General features: G+C 38.0%; 2 protein-coding genes across 3 annotated transcripts; both read left to right on the forward strand.

Moving 5' to 3' along the window:
* The first annotated feature begins 2213 nt into the window (after window positions 1–2213).
* chmp7 (charged multivesicular body protein 7) lies at window positions 2214–8579 on the forward strand. Its single transcript, XM_053503161.1, has 11 exons — window positions 2214–2412; window positions 3257–3544; window positions 3795–3966; window positions 4049–4234; window positions 4327–4460; window positions 6594–6642; window positions 6804–6923; window positions 7084–7182; window positions 7291–7348; window positions 7587–7803; window positions 8073–8579. The coding sequence occupies exons 1-11, from the start codon at window positions 2387–2389 to the stop codon at window positions 8083–8085; spliced, it is 1362 nt and encodes a 453-aa protein (XP_053359136.1). The 5' UTR covers window positions 2214–2386; the 3' UTR covers window positions 8086–8579.
* An 801-nt stretch (window positions 8580–9380) lies between these two features.
* On the forward strand, window positions 9381–25360 carry entpd4 (ectonucleoside triphosphate diphosphohydrolase 4). 2 transcript variants are annotated; one of them, XM_053504143.1, is made up of 13 exons: window positions 9381–9593; window positions 10431–10553; window positions 12687–12881; window positions 13045–13250; window positions 14535–14685; window positions 14792–14895; window positions 14998–15057; window positions 16364–16518; window positions 17118–17284; window positions 17440–17764; window positions 19885–19970; window positions 20077–20238; window positions 22422–25360. In XM_053504143.1, the coding sequence occupies exons 2-13, from the start codon at window positions 10546–10548 to the stop codon at window positions 22651–22653; spliced, it is 1851 nt and encodes a 616-aa protein (XP_053360118.1). In that variant the 5' UTR covers window positions 9381–9593; window positions 10431–10545; the 3' UTR covers window positions 22654–25360. The 2 variants fall into 2 exon arrangements, with proteins under 2 accessions (XP_053360118.1, XP_053360119.1); XM_053504144.1 differs by having other exon boundaries at window positions 16364–16494.
* The last annotated feature ends 869 nt before the right edge of the window (window positions 25361–26229 follow it).

Consider the following 26229-nt stretch of genomic DNA (forward strand, 5'->3'; position numbering starts at 1 on the left):
TGCCATCGCATAAAAACTCATCAGCCATCAAAATACAAATTGTTCTATACACTGAAACTACTGAAAAAAAGCCTGTGTACAGTATGACTGAGCATTTGGAATTTCAATGACGAAGAATCATGACTAACATGAGATGTCACAAATGTCTATCAAAATAAATTTTTACAATACTTTCTCACTATGTCTTGTCCATGTTGAATCAGGTTAAGCATGATTATGTTTGATCAAATTCCTGCTCTTAATGTTGCGTAGGTCAGAATAGAAACATCGATGTATGAGATCTTTTAAGAGGTCTGAAGGAAAAAAACATCGGGTCTCAGGAAGACAAGTAAAGTGGGTTTTTATTAAAAACTGGAACTAAACAAAACAGTACAGTACTACAGTACACAAGAATACATAATGTGCAATTATAAAACATTAGATAAATACGACCCATGGTCATGTAGGACACAAAGACAATGTTGTGTGTGAAAGCTGCTGCACAATAGACTTAACTATTCTGTAATGTAGCAGCAATAATGGCAGCAAAACGGGGAAAAAACACTCCCTATAATTTTCCTTTTATAAATATTTTTCTCTTTCTTTCTTTCTTTCTTTCTTTCTTTCTTTCTTTCTTTCTATCTTTCTTTTCAGATCTACTACTATATTCCTATGAGAGGCGTTCAAGTCAAACTGGGACTTTTGATTGTTCAGAATGACAGAACACAAGTGCCTGTAGTGGGCGCAGAGCCACCTTCTTTAAAATATTTGCACTATTCCGTACTGTGTTTGCATTTCTATAAATTTCAATTGTTTTTTTATGCTTTTACTGATGAAAAATTTCATCACAAATCCTGGTTTGATTCGAACACCTCTCATTCTACACCATAGTCATGGGTTTGATTCAGATCCGTTCCCACCTACAGCCCACAGAGATATCTTAAATGTATTTTTCTGAATCTTGAATGATTGCGGTATGGTTAGCAGTATTTTCTTTTGTGTTTATGCTAAAAAAGAGCAATGTAGTGGAATCCCATAAGATTTGTTTTAATTGATAATTCAATTAGGATAGAAATATGCAAACATGAATTTAAATAAATGTCAAGGGAAATGTCATCCTTTCAGGAAATAAAATGCAGTGCTGTTTAAAAGAAAAAAGCTTTTAGGAAATGTATTTATTTATTTATTATTATTATTTATTTTATTTTATTTTTTACTAAGGAAGGCATGATTATAAGTATGGATTGGTGTATTTTTTAAAAAATAATGTAACATGTCTACTGAGGTAAAAAGGTACAAGAAAGTAAAGTCAGAGTAAACTGAAAGGAAAATTCCTTGGAGGTATTTCTTTCTATATAATCTATAATCTATAATAATCATATAATAATATATCATCTTCTGGACTAAGAGGAAGACCCTTAAAATTGATAATTAAAAAACATTAAATTAATGATACTTCTAAATATTTATTTATAAATAATAATCTATCAAATATTTAACAAAAATGAATTTAAGGTCGGAAAATTTGTGCAATTATATTATTTTTAAGTTTTTTTTTTTAATTTACTATTCGAACTGTGGCATAATGTGGCTGTGCACCTCTAGGACCAAGGGTTCGAATCTCGCCTTGGTTCTGCGTGCATGGTGTTTGCATGCCCTCCCTGTGCTTGGTGGGTTTTACTTCAAATACTCCAGGTTCCTCCTACATTCCAAAGACATGCAGATTAAATTGCCTGTAGTGTGTGTGTGCGTGCCATGTTTTACTTGGATATATATATATATATATATATATATATATATATATATATATATATATATATATATAATTTATTTATTTATTTATTTTTTCAGAGAAAATTTTTGTGGCAGAAACTGCTCCAAGAGCAAAGAGAATAATACAATTTTGCCACCCTGTTGGGGTGTACCCAATAACTTGCGTCCTAAGCCTCAGAAGATGAATTAATGATTGAATTGATAAACTTCTAGTTTCCTGCTCAACACACAAGTCATTGCTCTATGTGCATTCGTTGTAGTTACTCCAAACCTCTAGGTGCCGCATCATAATCAACTAAAGTCGAGCCTAAGACTAAAATAAGCGAAGAAGAACGCGCTACGCTGCTATTTTCCGGGTTGTTTGGCTGCGACTCAAACGACTCCTCATTGGCAGAATAGTGCACATTACCTAGGGTGTTAACCACGTTATTTTGCAGCCTATTAAGTGCTTGTAATAGTCATTCAGGACTCGGTTTATACAGCCGGAGCAAAACACCATAACAGGAAAACGGGATAAGATATTCGTTTTGACATTTGGTTTTGCTTTTTTGTAAACAGGAATGAAGGTTTTTATTAGCTCTTCGGAAGCAGAAATGCCTGAAGAAGACATTAATGTGGCTTAGTTTGTTTGCTAATGCTTGTGTCAAACATACCTTTAAGGTTAGTTGATGATGCAAATGTAAATGTAATGTTTGCTATTCATGTCTACCTTTAATGTGTTTTAGTAGATTATTATGGAATTAAATTAATCACTACCTGTAGTTTGTGATTTTGTGTTCTTAGAAAATATGGGTTACTGGTATTTATTTGCTGTAATGTATAATATTGTGTAGTATTTAAGGTTACTGTACAACAGTTTATTTCTTTTCCAGCTTTTAATGAACAGTTTATTGAACATAGTTATTTAAAGTGGCTCTGAAATCAAGACTGGTGAATTGTGGCCATAAATAGTTTGGAAGATGTTCTTCACATAATGATATATATATATATATTTTTTCCATGACTCATCCTGTTAATCCGGTTGGGGATTGTTGGCCCAGTGGTAAGTTTCTCACCTGCCATGCAGAAGGCCTAAGTTTAATTTCCACCCAATTTCCAAACCCCAGCCAGTGGATGCAGTGCCGGTCCCAAGCCCGGATAAAATGTGAGGCTTGCACCAGGAAGGACATCTGGTGTAAAACCTGTGCCAAGCTGTGCGTAGATTGGATTGTCTGCTGTGGCAACCCTTTGACGGGATTAGTCGAAAAATTTTTGTTTTTTTCATGACTCATCTAATGAAATGCTTTGTAGAATCTGTGCATCCTACCTTTAGGAGACGTGTCTCGCTGTACTTCAACAGATTGTTAAGCTAACATGATTCATCTTTGCTTTTCCAACCAATCCCCTGGTTAAACAAAACAAATGTTCGGAGTTCATCCCTGTTAATATGATTGGAGTTTGTAAATGACATATTATCAACCTCATACATTGCCATGTGCGTTGACCCTATTACCTTCTTTTTTAGCGCAATGCCAGTTTCACTACAGCAGAAAGTCGGTACGTCCTCCTTTGAGTTTCCTCCAGACTGGGATGATGATGAACGGATGTCCTTCCTGTTCTCGGCTTTGAAAGAGAACCGAGAAGTCAACCCAACCGACTGGGACAGCAAGATAAACTTCTGGACACCTTTGGTGGTGCAGAGCTGCAGACAACGTGGATCTGTTTGCGTGAGCTTGCAGGACCTGAATGAAAGTTTTCGTCGCAAGGGGAGCGTTCCTCTGGGGCTGAGTACTGTTATACAGAGCATGATCAGGTACTGCAGTGCAGCTTAGCATACTTAACACATAGCTTGTGTGTGTATTTTTCAGTCAGGGGAGAAAAGAGAAAAAAAAAGAACAGTGGTGAACCATTAGTGGCATTGAGTACTTACAGGGTAAAGTGACTTATACTTGCAAGAGTCTTAGCTTATAACGTTGGTGTGATTTGACGAAGTGCATAAACATTATTTGTTTTTATTGTGATTTTTGTTTTTGGCTCATCCTGTGGCTGCATTTCTGTTTCAGAAGTGGTAAGGTGCAGAAAGAATCTGACTTTGCTGCTAATGTTGATTCCGGCTGGCTGTCGTGGGGCGTCGGGTTGTTGTTGGTCCGACCTCTGAAATGGACGCTGTCTGCTCTACTGGGCAGTGGACGAGTTCCACTCGAGGAGACATTTGTGGTAATCGAATTGGTTAAAGTAAGTTCCCAACAGTGTATAGTTACCAGTTCCATAGCCACAGTGGCAGGTGTTTTAATGTTAAACCTCCTGTGTGTTACAGGAGAAGGCTGCAGCTTTGATGGCTGCGTATCGGAGCTCTCCTCTTGCAGGGCGCATGCTGCTCTCATTTCAGGAGCTGCGCTCTTTCTCCTCTCATATCTGTCCTGATGAGACTACACTGTGTCTTGCGCTGCTGCAGCTCCAGAGGGAGAAACATGTTACCGTCTCACTGCACGAGGAAGAAAAGGTGTGTGAGATTCAGCATAAGAGCTCATATTACAAAGCTGTGCATGTATATTTTTCTGTACAAGACTTGGTATTCACTCATGTTTTGTCTAGCTGGTAAAGTTCAGTCAAGCAGGACAGGGACGTGTGTCTCCTGTCAGTGAAGTGGACTTAGGAATCTACCAGCTCCAGCGTAGTGAGAAGCTGCTGGAGGAGAGATTTGAGGCCCTGGGGCAGGAAGTGGAGAGGTAAGTAAGCTTATTTCTAAAAAATAAATACAAATATTCTGAATTTACAAGTCATTCAGGTTGATCTTCATGTACCTGACTCCTCCCCTAGCCTCCATAGTGGTTTAAATCTCCACATAGTGGTTGGCTTCTTATACCCTTTCTCTAGTGATTGACCCTTTCCCCATATCTCATAGTGCCTTCCCCTGTACTGACCCTTCCTACACCTCCTATCATCGCTGACCCTTCCTACGCCTATAGTTGCTGACCCTTCCTACGCCCCCTATATTTGCTGACCCTTCCTACGCCCCCTACAGTCCTTGACTCTTCCTACCCCTCCTACAGTCGCTGACCCTTCCTACGCCCTTTATAGTCGCTGACCCTTCCGACTTCCTTTATAGTCGCTTACCCTTCCAACCTCTCATACATTTTCTGACCCTTCCTAAGCCCTTTAAAGCCGCCGACCCTTCCTACGCCCTTTATAGTCGCCGACCCTTCCGACTTCCTTTATAGTCGCTGACCCTTCCTACACCCTTTATAGTCGCCGACCCTTCCTACGCCCTTTATAGTCGCCGACCCTTCCGACTTCCTTTATAGTCGCTGACCCTTCCTACACCCTTTATAGTCGCTGACCCTTCCTACGCCCTTTATAGTCGCCGACCCTTCCGACTTCCTTTATAGTCGCCGACCCTTCCTACGCCCTTTATAGTCGCCGACCCTTCCGACTTCCTTTATAGTCGCCGACCCTTCCTACACCCTTTATAGTCGCCGACCCTTCCTACGCCCTTTATAGTCGCCGACCCTTCCTACGCCCTTTATAGTCGCCGACCCTTCCGACTTCCTTTATAGTCGCCGACCCTTCCGACTTCCTCTATAGTCGCCGACCCTTCCTACGCCCTTTATAGTCGCCGACCCTTCCGACTTCCTTTATAGTCGCCGACCCTTCCTACGCCCTTTATAGTCGCCGACCCTTCCGACTTCCTTTATAGTCGCCGACCCTTCCTACGCCCTTTATAGTCGCCGACCCTTCCTACGCCCTTTATAGTCGCCGACCCTTCCTACGCCCTTTATAGTCGCCAACCCTTCCGACTTCCTTAATAGTCGCTGACCCTTCCCACCTCTCATACATTTGCTGACCCTTCCTACGCCCTTTATAGTAGCTGTCCCTTTCTATGCCCTTTATAGTCGCCGACCCTTCCGACTTCCTTTATAGTCGCCGACCCTTCCTACCTCTCATACATTCGCTGATTGTTCCAGAAGCGTCCTTGTAGTCCAAAGCACTCGTATATCAAATTTTATTTTCCCCAAAAGAAATAATGCAAACTTGCATGATTCGTTTTTACAACCCAAAAAGATGCATATAAAAATAATTAATATATAGTATTAATACAAAATATAAAGTAAAAAAAAAATAAAAAATTACTTGCACTTTATCTTTGAAAGGATTCATGGCTGGTGTGAGATAAAAGAGGAGAGGCGTGGGGGGTGGGGTGCTACTGTGCATGATGAGTTTTTTACACACACACACACACACACACACACACACACACACACACACAAACTGGAATCATTTTCTTTTTGAGCGACTTTACCAATAAACCCACCTAACGAGATTTGCTTTTGCCTCCTTTTGAGGATTTCGCAGGAAATTTGACGCTGCATTGTTGTTAAACAGATTCTTTCTTCCGCACTGCTACAGCCTTTGTAACCTTTTCTTCCCATAGGCCATTGTTTCAGTACAGTTACTAAAGAACAGTCACACAAAAAATGCTTTACACACACACACACGTGGTCACAATGCTATAGCAGTACACGTGCGCACGAATGTTGACTATACGAGTGACGCACACTGAGAGAGCATGGAAGAGAATTGCCAATTTTTCCGCAGCATGTGAGAGAGTAGAACCATTGGCTCAGTTGTGATCATGTGACGCTCGGCAGGCAAAGCGTATATGTACTACTTGTATTTCAAGACCTTGCTCAGTTTAATTTTTTTTTCTAATTCATGCTCATCCTGCAAAACACGCGCAGACCAAGTTAGTTGCAATCCAAGGTTTTATTGTATCAGTACCACCTTGTTTGTTGTATGATTGTAATGTAATTCAATTAGTTTGGTTAACAAGGCATATTATTTCAAGGCTCTTTTATTTCCAGATGTAAAGAACAGGCAAAGGTTCTGCTAAAAGAGGGGAAAAAGTCACAGGTATGATCACATTATTAAATGTAAAAAAAAAAATTTATTGATTTTTATCCAGCAGGAATTTTATCTACCAATTATTGATGAGCAAGATTTAATAATCTTAAATTCTTTCTCTCTCTCTCTCTATCTCTTTCTCTGACACACACACCGACACACGCTCCCAGGCATTAAGATGCCTAAAGGGTAAAAAACGTGTAGAGGGCAAAGCAGATCGGCTGTATGCTCAGCTCGAAACCGTCAAAGGAATCCTGGAAAGGATAGCGAGCTCACAGTCTGATCGCCTGGTAAAACCCACATACTATTGATTTTACAAAATTTAGCAACAGCAATAAAAAAAAAAAATCTGGCTTTAAATTACCACTTTGTAGAGTCTATTATAAATTGTATGCTAAAAATTTATTTTTTACATAAAAAAATATGCATGTGTGTGTTTGCTTGTGGTAGGTGATGCAGGCATACCAGGCAGGTGTAGCAGCTCTGAGGATTTCACTGAAGGGTATAACAGTCGAAAGAGCAGAGAACCTGGTTGATCAGATCCAGGAGGTTAGAGATTTTTTTTAAGTGTGTGTGTCCTTGTGTAATTTTGACTTATATCAAAGAGCTGTTCTTATTACATAACGTGGCTTTTTTTTCTTATTTCTCTCCAATTAGCTGTGTGACACTCAGGATGAAGTTAACCAGACTCTGGCTGGAGGAGCTTTAGACTCAAGTATGTCAATATTTTGTTCACAAATGGGACCAAATTTGCAGTTATGTTTTTTACATTCAGAAATGAGAAGCAGTAGAGCTTGAAAGACAAGTGAAAAGATCACACTGATGAGAGTTGCATTGTCAAAATAGACAGGGGAATTAAGGATAAGATTGTTAAAGTCAACAACAACTTATCTAATGAAGAAGAAGTCCTTGCCTGTAATCCACTAATTGTAAAATCAATGTTTTTATCCCAGATGAAGGAGAATCAGAAGAGCTGGAGAAGGAGTTGAAATCTTTATTGGAAGACGGTGCTCCAGACACGAGTCTAACACTTCCGGATGTTCCCAATCACCCTGTCTCTATGAAAGCCACCAGTGTATTGGACGACACTTTCTTTAGCTCTCTGCCCACCATTCCTAACACTAACATCACAGATGAGGAGCTGGAACGAGAGCTGGGTCGACTCAAGCTGTGCGTTTTATTTTTTTACAATATTTTTTAAATCAAATGAAACCAAGGAAATTGATCGTTTTATTTAACTAAAAGTTGACTGGTGGATTGGTTTGTTAAACTCACCATGAATATAGCTATACTGTAGAAGCTGGCATGGCGTTAAGAAAAAAAAAAAGAAAGAAAACGACTTTTTTATGAAACTGACAAACAATTATCTGATTGTTTTGCATTGTTGTTCTAATATGGGCATATGCAAATATTTCTTGTGTTTGTCTGTTTCTCTGCAGGAAGGCAACGTAAAATATGGATGGATGAATGGATGGACGGCTGGATATACCTGATGATATACCTGTTTTCTCACATGGCTGGTGCAAATAACTAGATAGGCTTGTCACTGTATACAAAAAAGGCAATCCAATAGCCTGTATGGGCTTTTTCTTTTTTTTTCTTTCTTTGCCTTTATGTTCGCAATGGCATGTTTGTGATTTTCTTAAAAGAAAAAAACATTTTAAAGAGTGGCCTTTTACTAGAGTAATATGTATTATGTATTCTAATAAAAATAAGAAACTATGCTTAACAAGGTGATTTGCAGTTGTATCATATGTAATTAATGAATGATTAAACATGATAGTAATTCCTCGCGTTCCACTCTACTTTGTAAAATAAACAGTCATTGCTCTATAAACATACAGTCAGAAAGTCACCAAAATTAAGTAAATGATGACTGGCTGATCCTGTCATTTGACCAAAAAATCAGACTGGCTGATCAGTTTTGTTAAATTATGAAGGCACATTCACCATTTTTTCCATTAAATCAAATGAAACCAAAAAGGAAATTGATCGTTTCATTTAACTAAAAGTTGACTGGTGCATTGGTTTGTTAAACTGAAAGATGACTTTTCATGAAACTGAGAAACAATAATCTGTTTGTTTTGATAAATCCAGAGAATGACTAATCATCTCACTTAACCAAAAAAAAAAATTCTGTGAAACTTCATTTAAGAGCTTATTGTATTAATATTTAGTGGGCAAATCTATTTGTAGCAAATAGATCCTAGCATTGTAAGCAGCACAATAGATTTGGACATGTATATTATTTCTCATGTTCCACCACTGCCCAGTGTAATCTGCATGTATTTGGTCCAGAATAACTATAGGAAACCCACCAAGCATGGGGAGAACATGCAAACACAATGCACACAGACCTGATGAGGGAATCGAACACGGTGCAAAGATTGTTGATCTTTGATGAGTTGAAGATCTCTTGTATTGAAATTAAAGAATTAGTAGATATCTCAAACTGAAATGATGGATAATCATAATTCAGTTGCAGATATCCACATTTCACATTGAGTATATCTGAGAATGAGAAACACCATAGACAAGAATGGGAAGAATGACATCGTAGACATCTGAAATGACAGTCTGATTTCCACTAGGAATAAATTAATTACTTACAGTATATTTGTAATACATATCTATAGTAAACTCCAACTTCGAAGGCATTACGTCACAAAACTATCTGACTGAACACGTGTCAGGGTGTCAATAACAACGGCGCATGCGCAGTGGCCAGCTACTTGTCTACGCACGAGCTTTGCTGTCGGCTCGGATGTTGTAACGTTAGCGTTAGCATTAGCCTTAGCAGCGGTGCCGGGGAGCTGTTTTTTTTTTTTAAACGGCTGTTCGGTTATTATTAAGTCGGGATACGTTTTTAGATGATTCCTGCCTGGATTATAACATTTAGGACGCTGAGCTTACAGCTTTCCCCGGGATGGAACAGCTAGCTGCTGGCAGGCTAGCCAACGGTGGGTAACTTAAAGCTAAACTTATCTAATTCAGCGCGAGACAGTTAGCATGGGTAGCTAACAGTCTCATTGTTGTTCTTAATAATTAATAATAATAATAATAGTAGTAGTAGCAACAATACTGTAATAACGTAGTGGCGTGATAGCGTCTCTTCCTCAGGCTGGGGGAAACTGTTCACAGCAAAAGTGAAAAAAATAAAATAAAATAAATAAAAGAAACAACACAAATATATACACGTATAAAATTGTTTTTAGGTGTACTACCTTCTAACAGTAAACTAAATTCAGAAAATGTAGCTAGATATTTTAGTTTGGGGAATAAAAATGACATGAAGTGTAAGTAGTGTAAGTTATTATGTAACATAATATCATATAGTATATAATACATAATTAATAATTATAATAATATTACCAAGCAATGGAGTAACAGACTCAATACATGAGTACACTAACCACTTTTCCAAACATTTAAGTTTTATCCGGTTTCCTAAAGTTTTTCTCAAACCTTAACACCACTCTAACTAGGATAAATTAAATTCACACACACACACACACACACACACACACACACGATGTGGTCAGATCTGTTAAAATGTCTGTACACTACTGCGTATCAGCCAGGTTTGGTTCTGTTGTGTGTATTCGAGTCTAGTCTGAGCCATGTGTTCTCCCCATGCTGAGGTGTTCTTCCGTGTGGAGGTTGATCATGTGAGCAGCAGGTTTTGCCACGTCTTCCTTCACATGTGGCTGAGATTATTACAGGTTCAAGTAAAGACTTACTGATTACGTTGAACCTTCCCTGTCATCTCTCTCTCTCTTACGCTCTCATAATGTCAGGCTGAGGATGACAGTTCATAAGGAGAACTCCTATCCAGAGGAGAAGCTCTCCGTCTAGGAGTGAAGGTGTGGAAAATTTTCAGCATCTGTAAAGCATCATTGGATACAGCTCACAATGGGAAGGTAGGTTCATGTGACTGTTTCTTAACACAGTTGACTAAAATCCTCAAAGAATGATAGAAACTGTTGTTGGTAATGTTATTAATAATTACATCTTGTTGATGTTGGACTCTTAGTTCTAATGTATCAGACAGTTTTTATTATACTACCACGGTTGATATAATGCATTATTGTTTCTTACATAACAACGTGAACAGGGATTTATATGACGGACACTTCCACATAAACATGGAAACAACATTGATTCAGTTATGAATTCTATTTCTTTGGTGTGAAGATTTACGTATTGTCACGTTAACTCCAAAATTTATTTTTATTTATTGTATACATTTTATAAAGGAGATATACCAGTATCTCAGACAGTGATTGGAATTGGCTGTTTTTCAGCTTGATCAACCATAACAAATCACGTTGGACATAACTGATTCTGTATCGAATGCACAAGCTTCTAAATGGTGCAACAGAATGACGTTTTTATGGCATTACATTATCAAAATTTGCACACATTAGAAAGCTTCTGATTTGCTTTTGTTCTATAAACGCTGCAAGCAGATTAGTTTTAAAATCCTTTTTATTATTATTATTTTTTTTTTACAAACTTCCCCCAGTCTCAAAACACCACAAGCACTAATTAGTGTCAAAACATGCACGTGACAAGCATATATGTTATAATCCTACAGGTCGTATACTTTGAACTATTCACACATTGGTGACCTATTTGCTAAGTGTGTAAGAAATAATAATTGTGGTGGATGACAGAGACGTGTGCTGCTCAGTAAACATGTGGCTTTTTAAATTAAATTTTAAGTTAAATGTTAAACTCTTGTATTTAATGATTGTTCGTATTGTTTAAATGCTGTGCTTTTTAAGTGGGAAAACTAATGCTATAAGAAACAGGCTACATTTAACTACTCGTGTTTAATTTAGTTGTGAAACTGTTGAAGAAAGCTAGCAAAGTTGTAAAGCTGTTGAACAAAACTTTTGGGTTATTAAAAATGGATAAAGGATTTAAGGTCAAATTGTAAGAAAATTGGAAACATTATATTAAATCAGAATGTATATAAAATTGTGATACTTATAGAATTGCAATATTAATTGAGTCGGCACCTGCCGTGATATTGTATGGGTTTGTGACAAGTGATTCCATCTTCACTTCCACATGAATAGAGTACTGTACAGTGTTTTCTTCCTTCGAAGAGCTTAACGAAGCTTTTTGGGTTAATGGTCACCTTTCATTTATTAATTTATTTCATTTGAATTTTAGTATAAGGTATCTTAAAGCTGGTATGAGTAATAACAAAAAATTGGTTGATGGATTCAATCTTAAACATTACAAAAACGTTATTAAATTAAAAATACAGTAGGGCACTTTTCTGTGGTATAAGGGGAGTTAAACACTTTTATAGTAACACAGTTACTATATGATAAAAAAATTATCATTGGGTTGGTAAAAGTAAATATGCTTGTAACAAGTGTAATATAATTCATTGTTTGTGAGTAAAGTTTGCTGTAACTGAAACCGAATATGTGCTTTTAAGTAAAGTATTAGAATATTAAAATCAAGCAGGATTCTCATCAAATTGAACTTTTAAACACTGGGTTTGATTTTCGCTTGGTGCAAAGTTTAGAAAAAAGCAAGTAAAAACTCTATGGTCGAATGTTTGTGGACACCCAACCATCAAACCAGTGTAACCTGGTGATCATCCTGTAACAGATCTATTCCTCCCTTTGCTGTTGTTATAATCTCTACTTTTCTGGGAGGACTTTCCACTAGGTTTTAGAGTGTGACTATGACGCTCTGTCTATTAAGACACGAGTGTCAGGGAGTATGGTCATGTTAGTTCCAGTGAAGTAAAACTGTAACACTAGAGCAAATAGACACATTATACAGTTGTGTGCTTCAAACTTTTTCAAGACCTACACATGCAAGTGATGATCAGGTGTGCACATACCTTTGGCAATATAGAGTAATTTTAATGGAATATTTGCCTAATTTAATAAATGTGCAGTCATCTTTATTTCTTTAATACATGAAAGTAATTGAGTTCTGCACCATGCATGCTCATCAGTTTGTCATTATTTATTAATCAGCAGTGACCCTGCCAACAGTTACTTATGTATCTGTTTCATCCACAGGATTAGTATTTCCTGCTTGTTTCCAGCATCATGGCACTTCAGCTTCTCTCCTGCCGTGTTCCCCCGCTTCATGCTTCCCTCATCCAGGCAGCTGCTCCTGTGCGGTTCAGTGCTGGTGCTTGCGGGTCTTCTCTACCTGCTGCTGGTCACAGGCAAAAGCCAGACCATCTGGCATCAAGATAAGCACTATCACAGGTCGGCTTCTTGTAATGCCTTAAAATTTTTGTGATGAAGACATGTAGTGTGCAGGGAGGTTTTTTTTTGTGTTAGATTTATGTTTGTACTTTATACTGTACTATACTATATATATTTGGACATGCAGATATAATTTTGACATTTGTAAACTCCACACTTTCAGGCATTTGTCACGGGTAACGGACATGGAGGCCACAGACACAAGTAACCCCAACCTGAACTATGGCGTGGTGGTGGACTGCGGAAGCAGTGGCTCGCGTGTGTTTGTGTACACCTGGCCTCGGCACAACGGAAACCCTCACGACTTGCTGGACATCCGGCAAATGAGAGACCAGAACCGCAAACCGGTTGTCATGAAAATTAAACCAGGTCTGTGTGGAGGGACCGATTAACAAAATATCTTGTGAGCTTTTAAAATGATGCTTTATGACACATACAGTATGTGAATACTTGTATGTGAAGATTACAGATATAGAATTAGTCACAAAACTGGATTTTAAAGCTTTTAAGATTGGTTTGCTGACAAGAAACTGGAATCTGTGAAGTGGTCTGTCCTGAAGATATTCTTACAGTGGGAAATTAAACATGGACATGTACAACACTTCACCTTATTAAACATTGTTAAAATACCAGCACTTTTTAAAAATCAGTTTATATGGGGCGTCCACCATCCAAGTCCCTGTGAATAGGTTGTTGCTATAGAAGTGGCAACGTATTAAAACAAGGATTAATGTAGAAGAGTCTTTCAAGTCAGACTTTTGATTGTGCAGAATAACAGAACATGTGATGAAAGTAAAAACTCCCTTAAGTTCATCAAGGTAGAAAGTTTCCTCAGTACGCTGGAGACATGATCGGACTGCCTGCTTCCTGTCTCAATGCTGGCCTTCCAGGAACTCCTTTAATGGCCCATACATGTGGAAATGCCTTGGAGTGAGGTCAGGACTCCCAGTTGAGTTCCTGTAAAGTGCATGTGGTGTTTTTAAATGATTGTGTGTACAGTTTCCACAGGCGGATAAACCTCTTGCGCAATTTGCAGACAAGTTATCTGTCGACTTTCAAGGACCACTCTCTGTGAGCATTGTACATGAGAATGGCCACAGTAGGCTTCGAGCAACCTCAACCAGAAACGTTATTCAAGAACGTACAGCCTTTTTTAAAATGTTTGCACTCTCCTTTAAATGTTTTACTGTTTCTAACTGTCACATCGACATCCTGTGCTTAAAGTCTTCTTTAAATTTATTAAATTCAAAGTCCTAGTTTGACTTCAGCACAACTTGTATTAACTTATAATTTAAATTAATGATTAATACAAGGACTGTCAGAGCTGATGTTATTAAAAAAAGGAATCAACCAATCAGAGTCATGAATACAATAATACGGGGGTATAAATTAATTTAATTACAAATTCAAATTAAAATGTATGACCCGCTTATTAAAAAAAAAAAAAGAAGGACTTTTTATATTTGCTGTGAGGTCTTTAAACATGCATATACTGTGGATAACAAATGTAAATTTCAGTACATGCTATGATGTGATCTGAGATAAGTATTTAAAAAGCATCTTGTTATACAGTATGTATGTAAACGCAGGATGGAAACCGCTAAAGAATGTAACAGTGTTTTAATATCGTATTTTCTTCCGTTTAATATTCAGGTATTTCTGAATATGCAACAACACCAGGAAAAGCCAGTGATTACATGTACCCTCTGCTAAGCTTTGCTGCTGAACACATTCCCAAGGCCAAGCACCAGGAAACCCCTTTATACATACTGTGCACTGCAGGAATGAGGGTTCTGCCCGAGAGGTACCTTCACTCCGACACCTTGCTAAGATGCCTCGAACAACAATAACGTACTTATTATTTTGTGTATTATTTTGCAGCGTTACTTATAGTTTGATTTGCTTTTTAGTCAGCAGGAGGCTCTACTGGAGGATTTGCGAACGGACATTCCTGTGAATTTTAACTTCCTCTTTTCCGACTCTCATGTGGAAGTCATTTCAGGAAAGCAGGAGGGTGAGAATTTGTTAATTATTTTAACTGTAATGTTAAAAACAGTCAGTTACTGTAATTATGTAGTCATGGTACTGATTTTTCCTGTTATGTCATTGTCCTTAGGTGTATATGCATGGATTGGGATTAACTTTGTGCTAGGAAGGTTCAATCACATCGACGATGGTGAGTTGTTAGCTGTAAGAGGGCCAAGCGCTGAAAACTTGATTCATTACTGTAGTGTGTGATATGTAAAATTATAAAGTTTATATGAATTCGTAGCTTGTTACATTTTTTAGTTCCATTTAACTGCTTTGTGTGAGCTGACTTTGCATGGCAAATAAGATAACTTATGCACTTAGTGTATATTGACATTAGTAGCTTGGATGGCATTTCACAGAAGTCATGATGAGCATGAGCTCTGACCAAATGGATGGAAATTAAGTATATTAATCAAAAAATTTTTAGGTTCTTGTCAATCTTTAATTTATTTATTTGTAAATCAGAAGTTGAAACTCACAAATACAGTATGTCTCTAAATGGATGGTGACACTCATGGATCCTGTTTCTAAAAGATTGTTCTCATGAGCATCTCTATGTTGCAAAGGCAGCCCAAAGATCCACCATGCTGCCTGTTCTTAATGCGTCAGTGTTTTTCAAGCTCTGACTTGCACCTGTTTTTTAAAAATACATCTTATCTTTTTGCTGGGATCATTGCCAAGGCCAATTTTTACAGCTGCCTCTTTTCTGTTGTTTATTTTTAGACCAAAGTTTGCTAGCAGGATTTTATCTTTGCTTTCGAGAACATTTCCCCATGTACATGTATAAATGAATTAGTCTGTAAACAATAAGATTAGTGACTACAGAATTTATTAATATTATTTTATGTTATTTGTTTGGATATTCTCAATAAAATCAAGCGTACTAATGAATGTTGCTTAAGGGTTGGTTATACCTCTAGTTCTTGTTTAACATGTAGCACCTCACTTAATCGTTATAACAGCATGCAGCTTCTCATGGGGTGGAGCTGTTTTGGTGGCACAAGGGAAACCTGCATCCTATGTTAATGGGTTGTTCTAAATGCTCTGCCTATATGATGGGTGTATAAATTTTAAGCTGTGGGTAGCTGATGCCCGGTCATTGGATCAATGTTTCCACACTACGATCTGTATATTCTGTATTTAATTTTGGGCAATTTACCCGTTGTCTTGGTGGAATGGGTTATGGCATTCTAGGTACATTTCCTAAAATCTTTTAGAGAGTATTTAGTAGTTTGGATTGTTTAAAAAAAAAAAATACGATGTCTTAATGCCATTTATTCTTTTACTGCATGTAAAATGTTTTACATACGCTATACAATATCTGTACACCCCAAATTAACTGTTCTTGGTGCTTGGACCTTTTAATTGCTGCTTGAATTTTCTTTTTCCTCTTATAGAAATCAATTTTCCTTCCTAATGAACTGTGCACTCATTTGACTGTGTTTTCTTAGACAACGACGAGGTCGTGGAGGTGCAGGTTCCCGGCGGAGACCAGCAGGAGACGTTGGTGCGCAGACGCACGGCCGGAGTGTTGGACATGGGCGGCGTCTCCACTCAGATAGCATACGAAGTGCCCAAAACTGTAAGCTTTGCTTCCCAAAAACAGGTTATTATCTACAACAATTTCCATTTATAAAGCCAGAAGCTTGGTTTGGTCATTGACATGCTTTCCTCTTGTCTTTCTGGTTCTTGGTTATCATATCTTGCCCTTCCTTCCCTGTGGACTGAGAAGGCCTGTAGAGCTGAGGCTTTGGGTTAAAATCAGTCTGCCGTGTGGTGGTCATGTATAAGGCGTAATTATTTTCCAGAGAAAATGATCAGCCTCATGACGTGTGTGTGTGTGTGTGATTTGAAGTTTGGCTGTAAGGTTGCTTTATTTTACATTGTTTCTTCACTAACAGGCTGGTGTTTCACTAAAACATCTGATCGCCTAGGAGCAGGTTGTTTCCCTGGACCTTTTTTTTTTTTTTTAATGAAAAGCATGTTTGTCTTACGGATTTAAAGGCAGCTAGTGTAGCAGTACTAACACACAAACAGCAGTGTACCAGCGTGTGCTGATTAATGACAGTGCGTGGAACTTATGGCCTGTAGTGCTCATGTATTAACATATTTGTTAAGGACGGTTGTTTTCTTTCCTTCATGCACCACATCTCAAGATCATGTGTCTCTGATTACCGGTGTTTGTGGTTTCATGTGCATTGACAGGAAGAGGTGGCTAAGAATTTGCTGGCAGAGTTTAACCTCGGCTGTGATGCTCATCGCACTGAACACGTGTACCGGGTTTATGTTTCGACGTTCCTCGGATTTGGTGGGAATGCAGCGCGCCAGAGATACGAGGAAAACCTCATTAGCAACACTCGCCTCCAAAACAAGTAAAATTACCATGGGTTACTTTTTAAAAATTTGAAAACTGCAGCACTTTTGTTAAATTTTGGTGTAAAATGTAGTTTAGTTAAATAATGTCGCATATTTCCTTTCTGATGTCTAGTTTTTCTCCTTTATAAGCATGTGTTTGTTTGTGTTTTAGGCAACTGGATCAGCATCTTGGAGAGACTCTTGACTCCCCTGTGCTCGACCCGTGCCTGCCCTCAGACCTCCAAGACGAGGTCGGCCCCCCTGGTCAGAAGCTACACCTGCGTGGGAGCGGAAATTTCGAGCAGTGTCGTCTGCAGCTGCAGCCCTTCCTTAACCGCACCAACGAGACCACCACTTCGCTCAACGGTGTATACCAGGCCCCCATTGACTTCACCAACAGCCAGTTCTATGGCTTCTCAGAGTTCTACTACTGTACTGAGGATGTGCTGCGCATGGGCGGAGATTACAACTCTACCAAATATGCCAATGCTGCAAAGGTAACCTTAGACCACTCTCATTCATTGTATTTTATTTAAAAAAATAAGAAAAAAATGAAAAAAAAAAAATATGGGTCACCGAAATTTCGGGCGCCGAAAAAATATCAATACGCAAGCTAAAAATGAATGTTGCCCCGTCTCTCCCATCCTCTCACAGCACAGGTTAGGTTTTTACTCGCGCTGCGTTATCACGCGTATGGAAATGTTTTAAAGTTTCAGATGAGGACACCAAAGTTGCAATAAGCAACATTTGTTCTGCAAACACAACGGAGAAAATGACAGAGATTTAAATGTCTTGTGAAGGAAGAGACTCGACAGGGAGCGCACAGCAAAGTAAGCCTTAGAATCGGTCATGTACAAGTGAGGAGGCTTATACTCTCACTTTCTCAGATGTTTGAGGAAATTTTACAGGGAAGCGGCCTGATCCGCAGGGGTGTTGGAATAATCACAGACACACAACAACTAGAGACTTATCTAACTGAAGTACCCATTGCCAGAAGCGACAATCCCCTTGACTACTGGCGCTCGAACAAAGACCGCTTTCCATTTCTTGCACGGGTTGAATGCAGGTATTTATTTTCTCCACAGCACCAGCACAGACAGTAAGAGACTGTTCAGTGCAGCTTTTCATGTTCTTAATGAGAAGAGAAAACCGTCTCTAGCCAAAAAGCTGAGCAACTTTTGTTCTTAGAAAAAATGTAAAACCTGCCACATTTGCTTAAATAAACAGCAGTCCAATTTTCTGTGTGCATAGCAGTTATATTAAAATCTGTGTAGCACTGTGTTGTTTACAGTTTGAGTTTGGGTCATGTTCTGTTGCTGTTTTTGCATTGTTTTGCACAGCAATTTAAAATGTAAGTAAAAAATTGTTTACATGCAGCAGCAGAATAGGGGCCCACTGCCATTTTGTTCGAGTTTTACAGATAATTATGGATCTTTTTTGCACAACTGGTGCAAAAACATTTTTAAGGTTACATTAAACCAGAGGAATACTATTTTTTTGGCATTATTGTTTTTTTGTTAAACTTTTTTTAAATGCAGTTATTTTACTGTCGATAAAAGTTTGATTTTGTTGAGTTGTAGTTTTTTCCATTTCAGATCCATTAAATTCAAGCAATAAAAAAAAAAAAAAAAAAAAAAAAAAAAAAAAATTTATATATATATACACACACACACAAATATAGAGTAAGCGTGTTTTAAAATGTAAAAGTTTTTAAGACGAGCTATTTTTTCGGTTTTGGCCAAGTGCATCCTTAATTTTAATTTTGGTGCATCCCTAATATATACACACACATACATATATACATATAGACCGGTACATCTCAGTCAATTAGAATATCATCGAAAAGTTATTTCAGTAATTTAATTCAAAAAGTGAAACTAGTATATAGATTCATTGCACACACACTTGTATATGAAAGAAACATATTTAAAGCGTTTCTTTTTTTCTCTCTCTCTCTTTTAATTTTGATGCTTATGGCTTACAGCTAATGAAAACCCAAAATTCGATATCACATAAAATTAGAATATTGTGTAAAAGTTCAATATAGGAAACTAATTGTGTTGAACTCTAATCAACTAATTAACTCAAAACACATGCAAAGATTTCCTGAGCCTTTAAATGGTGTCTCAGTCTGGTTCAGTAGGCTGGCTGTTCACAGAGTGCTGTATCAAAACACGTTAATAGAAAGTTGAATGGAAAGAAAAAATGTTGTAAAAAAAAGTGCATAAGCAACAGAAATAACTGCAGCCTTGAAATGATTGTGAAACAAGGCCTATTCGAGAATTTGGGAAGATTCACAAGGAGTGGACTGCAGCTGTAAGTCACAATCTTCAAAATAAAAAGAAATAAGCACTTGGAATATATGAGTCTGTGTGTAATCAATCTAAGTTTCACTCTTTATTATTTTTTTATTGAACTACTTAAATAAATCAACTTTTTGATATTCAAATTTATTGAGATGCAGCTGTGATCTAAATAGATATAGATTTTGTGAAGCATCCTTAGAAGAAACACTATGTTTAATTAATTTTCTGATATGTAGTGCATAAGCTAATTAGAGGTTTTTTAGTCCTGGTCTGGGATTTTGGTAAGCAAATTTTGATCATTATTTTTGCAGGACTACTGTGCTACCCAGTGGAAAATTTTAAGGGAACGTTTTGACCGCGGTCTTTATGCCTCTCATGCAGACTTGCACAGGCTGAAGTATGTTCCAACACCATTTCTATCTACGGATAATAAAAATCATAATATAGTTATGACGAACGCTCAAAGAACTAGAGCTAATGCTGCCATCTGCCTCTTCCCACAGGTACCAGTGTTTTAAATCAGCTTGGTTATATGAGGTGTTTCACTCCGGGTTCTCCTTTCCTCGAGGCTATGAGAACCTAAGAACGGCTCTGCTCGTCTATGATAAAGAGGTCCAGTGGACTCTGGGAGCCATTTTGTACCGCACACGGTTCCTACCTCTGAGGTACAGCTACATCAGTAGGGTGTTTGGGGCAAGTCAGCAGTCAGATCAGAAGCTCGCAGATCAAACAAAGATTACAAATGACATTCATCCTGAGCAATATAATATAATTAAATTCAATTTTATTTGTATAGCGCTTTCAAAAAGTTTCATTGTCGCAAGGCAGCCTTATACAATCAAAAGAAAATTATGGAAATTTGTATGAAATGTGAAAAATGTGTATGAATCAAAATGAATAGATTGCCCCTGATGAGCAAGCTGGGGATGATAGTGGCAAGAAGAAAACTCTGAGATGACAATAGGAAGAAACCTTGAGAGGAACCAGACTCATCAGGGAACCCATCGTCATTTGGGTGATAACAAATAGCAGGGATTGATCTGCAGTCATACTGCGTTAGCTAGTTGAAGGTTCAATATAACAGTCGATATCTTTAAGTTAATATCGAGTCCAGTTCATTATTGGAGGCTCAGATAGGTAGGAAACTCCAGTCCTGAACTATTGAGCGACTGCAGTCACCAGACCTCAGAGAACAGCTGTCTGCATCAGCTAAGGCGATACACCAGAACAAGTCAGACAGGTCCAGAACGGAGAGGGGGTCTGGATCACTGGCAGCTCAGGGCCGACAGTATCTTGAGGTTAAGAGGGAGAGAGAGAAAAGAGAAGGAGAGATAACAGTCAGGTATAGTCACAGTATTGTAATATATAAGGTGATTGTATATTTAGTGCAGAGTGCAAGCAAGGTCTCTGGCAGGACTAACTATTACAGCGTAACTAAAAGGGAGAGCCACAAGGAAACGCAGACATTGGTTGCTTTACATCGAAGGGATCCTTAATCACTTCACCGTCAACAAACCTAAGTGATCAGTGAAAGTGGCGAAGACAGCATCTATACATACCAGTTCACCATAATACTCTGTCCATGAGTCCCCTAGATCTGCTCTTTTACCTAAGGCAAATCACTCACCCGCTCGCTCGCTCGCCTCTATCGCAGGGCTCACACACCCATTCACACACTACGGGCAATTTGGGAACGCCAATTAGCCTAACCTGCATATCTTTGGACTGTGGGAGGAAACCAAAGTACCCGGATGAAACCCACCAAGCACGGGGAGAACATGCAAACTTCATGCCCACAAAGATGGTAATAGGAACTGGACCCTGGAGGTGCAAGGCAACAGTGCTAACCACTACCCCTACCTAAGGGTCAGCCTAAATAAATAGGTTTTTAGCCTAGACTTAAACACTGAGACTATGTCTGAGTCCTGAACATTAATTGGAAGGCTATTCCATAACTTTGTGGCTTTGTAAGAAAAAGCTCTACCCCCTAATGTAGTTTTCATTATATGCGGTACTGACAAGCAGCCTGCATCTTATGTTCGAAGTAGGCGTGGCGAATTGTAAGACGCTAACAGTTCACTCGGGTATTGTGCGCGAGACTATTTAATGCTTTATAGGTCAGTAGTAGTATTTTAAAATCAGTGCTAAATTTTACTGGGAGCCAATGCAGTGTGGATAAGATAGGGGTGATGTGCTCGTATCTTCTGGTTCTAGTGAGCCCTCTTGCTGCTTTATTCTGTACTAAATAAAGCTTGTTTATGCACTTAGTTGAACAACCAGACAGTAAGGCGTTACAATAATCCAACCTGGAGGTGATTAAAAACATGAATAATTTTTCTGTGTTGTTTAGTGACAATATATTTCTTATCTTGGATTAGACAAAAGAATGCTATCCTGGTAATTTTATCTACATGAGCTTCATATAAAAGACTGGAATATATAATCACACCAAGAGCTTTTACTGTGGCACTTGATGGAACAGAAAGGCCAAAGTTACAGTGTGATCAAAAAACTGTGTTATCAGCATAACGGTGAAAACTAGTATCATGCTTAAGAATTATGTTGCCCAGAGAAAGCATGTAAAGAGGAAAAGAAACATTGGGCCTAAAACCGAACCTTGTGGAACACCACACTCCACTTGAGAACATGCAGAATAGTCACCATTTAAATCTACAAATTGATAACGATCAGTCAGATAGTATCTGAGTCAGGAGAGGATAATATATGTCCTAGATATAAATATTTGGAACAGTAAAAAGATAGACCCCTTTTTGAAATGTTATTTTATGCAACACAAATACTTGTATGCTAGTATTAATTCCCAATTTTACTTCTTTTGCAATATCAGGGACATCCAGCAGGAGAGTCTAAAGGGCTCGCACTCGCACTGGCACCGTGGCTTCACCTTCATGAACAATCATTATCTCTTCTTGGTCTGCTTTATGGTGGTGCTCCTTTCCATTATGCTCTATGTTCTTCGACTGAGGCGTATTCACCGCAGAGCAGCACTGAACCGCGGACCTTCAGTCCAATGGTTGGAAGAAGGGCTGAGCTCTCCAGGCCTTCCAGTCACTTTATAGGGCATGAACAAATCAAAAAGCTGGATGAGACTCTTTTGACTTGAATATATATATTTTTAAATATGTGGTAGAGCCTGTGAAGTCCTGTGAATCATGCACCACTCCAAAGCCTGAAGGAGGGGCTTGGGGCTTTTAAAGTCATGTGGATCGTCCTATATGATTTGGAACCTTCTGGTCTTCATTGACTCATGACCTCTCTTCCTTCCCAGCCCTAATTTTTGGGACTGATTCTTAAGTTTTTCGCTATGATGTTGGTAAATTACTTTTAAGGAGTGAAAGGCCAGTGGAAAATGCTTTTCAGTGCAATCATTTTTCATCAAGACTCCAGGATGCCTGGTGAGCCGGACATTACGAGTTCAGTTCGGCTATTAAGTTCAGAAAATTAAAGACAGCTTGTGTTGCCTTTAAAAATTGTTAATGTGAAAAGAACTGAATGCGAGGTTAGAATGAGGTTTATCTGTGTACTCTTTGCAACGATCTGAGGCCCTGTCCATATTTTATACATCTTATAAATACATCTACAGATGGATTTGAAAAATTCCTATTTAGAAAAATAAGTATGCATGCCAACCAGTAGGTGGCAGTAGCTTATTAAAAGCAAAGGTCTCTCTGACGGGATCCAACCACTACCCATCCCACACCAGTTTGTATTGTGGACTTTAAACCAGAGCCAAATTGCAGAGGAGACATAGCATATATTTTCATGGCCAATTTGTAGATCTTGACCATTTGAGTCAACAAGTAACAGGCCAAGTTAAATTTGATCAGTTAATTGAGAATCACAACTAACATTTCTTTAAAGTAATGCATAGCAGGGATGCGAGTAACCAGGGACAAACTGATGTACTATTAAGATACCTGGGTGGTGATTTGATTTGTATTGTGATTCTGTAAGATTTTATTTTTAAGTCAGTGTGTCGAGACATGTATTGCCACACTAAAAAAATTTCGATGCGTAACCGAAACGACACCACCTCCATCCCTAATGCTTAGTGTTAAATACTCAAATTAATATTTAGCTAGCCAGCCACCTAAACTATACCACTGCAATGTACACACTTTAAAGCAGCAGTTCGCACACAAGCTAAATAACTTTTGGCCAAATTACTTCTAATTAAAACTTGAGATTTTTAGATATTTGCTGATCACATTTAACAAAAGCCTCTGAACTTGTTGATTCCTGGCTAAATCAGGATGTGGTAGCAAAGGTACTGAACCTGTATTATTTATGTTCTTATTTATATTTTGTCCCAGAAATATCTTAGATAAGAACAACCTTTTGTCCAGAGATTTCACACTCCTGTGAGTGGTTTTATAAGCAGTTTTTTTCCTCCATTTATTCTTGCATTCAGACCTTTAACAGCTTTTTATTTCAATATGATTTGGTCATAAGTTAACTAATGTTATCGTCCTCCTCGGTTTTAATTCATTCCATTCAGAAATAAGCATTCAGAAAGTGACCCAGTGTGTGTAGGGATGTGTATGGTAAGGTACTGAGAGTACTAGTCACGAGAATAGCATTTGGACTATTTAGTAGGTGACACTGTATTGCTATTTATTTGTTTTTTTCGCCTTGGACTGTTAGTTTTTTCTAGCCTTACTAGCTCGGTGTTTTAACTACTTTTTTTTTCTTTAATGCTGTAGTTGGTGCCAGTCTTGTATTTTTTAAATGAGTTATTTAATAGTAATGAGATGATGGTTGTATTTTTTTTCAGTCTTAATAGAAGTATGATGAGAAACAGTGCAATATTCATGTAAAACCGAACACATGCAAACACCATTATTTCCTCCCCCTATATAGAGTTGCACCTTGATGCCTGGGATTTCTTCAGAGGTGTAGTTGTGTACGTTAAGTCGAACACAGTCAAGTTTTAATGAGTTAAACGTGATTTCTCTTACAGAGTCTCCTACAAGTGTGTGAAAAAAAATTGTGGAATCATTACTGCTGTTAATTTGCCAAAGAGTAAAAAAAGAGAATGTCTTTACCTTACCAGAGTGTTTTATATCATTCAAAACTCTGCATTACAAGCCATCGTTTTTGGCATCATGTTTGAGAGTCGTTCACGCGCCAGACCTGTAACATGCATGTGGGAAACAGTTCGACCAGAAATGTTACGTTCTTATGATTAAACCAAAACTTGACCTTCCAGAGTCTTTATTGTTATTTTGTAACCTAAAAAGATAAAACATACCATTCCAGTCAATCATTTGGAGTCAATACAGTTCAATCACTGTTTATCCTGATTTCTTTTTTTTTTCTCTTTTTTTTGTGTGTTTTGTCTGTGCCATGGTGATTGAATAAAGAAATTATTATACATCTCATCCAAAGTGCTATGTAGTTCAACACTTTAACCACCTGTGTGTATTTATGATATAAACATATCATGTGATACTGCTGCAGGCACTGGTGCCTTAGTGGTAGGTATTTCGCCTGACATGCAGAATGCCCGGGTCCGATTCCCAGCCAGTGCCCAAACCCATAAACAAACAGTTTATGTTTGTGATGATTATAAATGATTTTTGCAGGTGAAATTTAACTATATAGTTGCTGGAAAATTGCAACTCAAGTGCTCAAGGATGCATTGTTCTTGGAAATTCATTTACACAAGTACAAGTGATACCTGTAACACGTCATCATTAATGTATTTTCTGTTAATAGTGCACCTCAAGGGTTTAACTCCTCAAATAAACTGCTTGAAGCCTGTTATTTAAGTGTGTTTTAATTAATTTTTGGTTCGAACCATTAAAATAAAAATAAACATTTACAAAGGCTACAACGAAAAATGGGCATAACTTTTTTTCATTAACTGACATAAATAGATCAAATTGCTCATGTTGGTAGAGTAGCCTTTCCTCTATGTAAAGGTACTATTCAGAATAGTCTCCATCACAAGCCGCCCATTTGTGCCATTGTCAAACCCAACCGTCAAATCCTTTTTGAAAATCTCCTTTGTCGCAGTTATGGCAGATACAGTTAAAGCACTGTGCTTTAGGATGTTTCCTGGGATGCCACCATTGACGAGAGCAGTGTACACAGGTGAATGGAGAAGTTTAAAGACCGGAAAACCAGCAATGAAGACAAAACCAAATCAACTGTGACAAATAGGATTTTTAAAGATAATTCATTAGTTGGGTTTAAAGATGGAGCAAATGCATGGCTTGTGATATGAGATTATGTTGAGTAGCACCTTTGCATAGAGGTTGAATTACTTTACCAACGTGAAATTTGAAGCCAGGCAAAGGTTAAAAGGTTATGCCCACTTCTCTATTATTTTAAGTACAACCCTTATAGTAATACAAAAATGTGTTTCTAATGTTTGACTAAAAACAACCTATGATAAATTAAATTTCTTCTATCAGTAGTAATACACATGCTACATTTAAATTATGTTTTCTCCTTCAAGCAGACGTTTTATGAATCTATTACAATGTAAAAAGTTATTTAAATAAATATTTAGTTATGCCTTATCTTTTCACCTCACTGAGGAATGTTGTCATTTTCTTTCAGAAATATAATATAATATGTTTCCCTTTGGAAAGCATGTGTGGAGTTTGAATGTTCCTGTAATGGGTGGG

The sequence above is a fragment of the Clarias gariepinus genome, chromosome 9 (assembly GCF_024256425.1).
Source record: "Clarias gariepinus isolate MV-2021 ecotype Netherlands chromosome 9, CGAR_prim_01v2, whole genome shotgun sequence".
In the NCBI taxonomy this organism is placed as follows: Eukaryota; Metazoa; Chordata; class Actinopteri; order Siluriformes; family Clariidae; genus Clarias; species Clarias gariepinus.

Coding starts and splice junctions, on each gene's coding strand:
- chmp7 (XM_053503161.1), top strand. CDS start 2,387: ATGCTTGTGTCAAACATACCTTTAAG. Junction 4,235..4,326: donor CACTGCACGAGGAAGAAAAG/GTGTGTGAGATT, acceptor TGTTTTGTCTAG/CTGGTAAAGTTCAGTCAAGC. Junction 6,643..6,803: donor AAGAGGGGAAAAAGTCACAG/GTATGATCACAT, acceptor ACACGCTCCCAG/GCATTAAGATGCCTAAAGGG.
- entpd4 (XM_053504143.1), top strand. Junction 15,058..16,363: donor GTTCAATCACATCGACGATG/GTGAGTTGTTAG, acceptor GTGTTTTCTTAG/ACAACGACGAGGTCGTGGAG. Junction 17,765..19,884: donor AATATGCCAATGCTGCAAAG/GTAACCTTAGAC, acceptor TTATTTTTGCAG/GACTACTGTGCTACCCAGTG.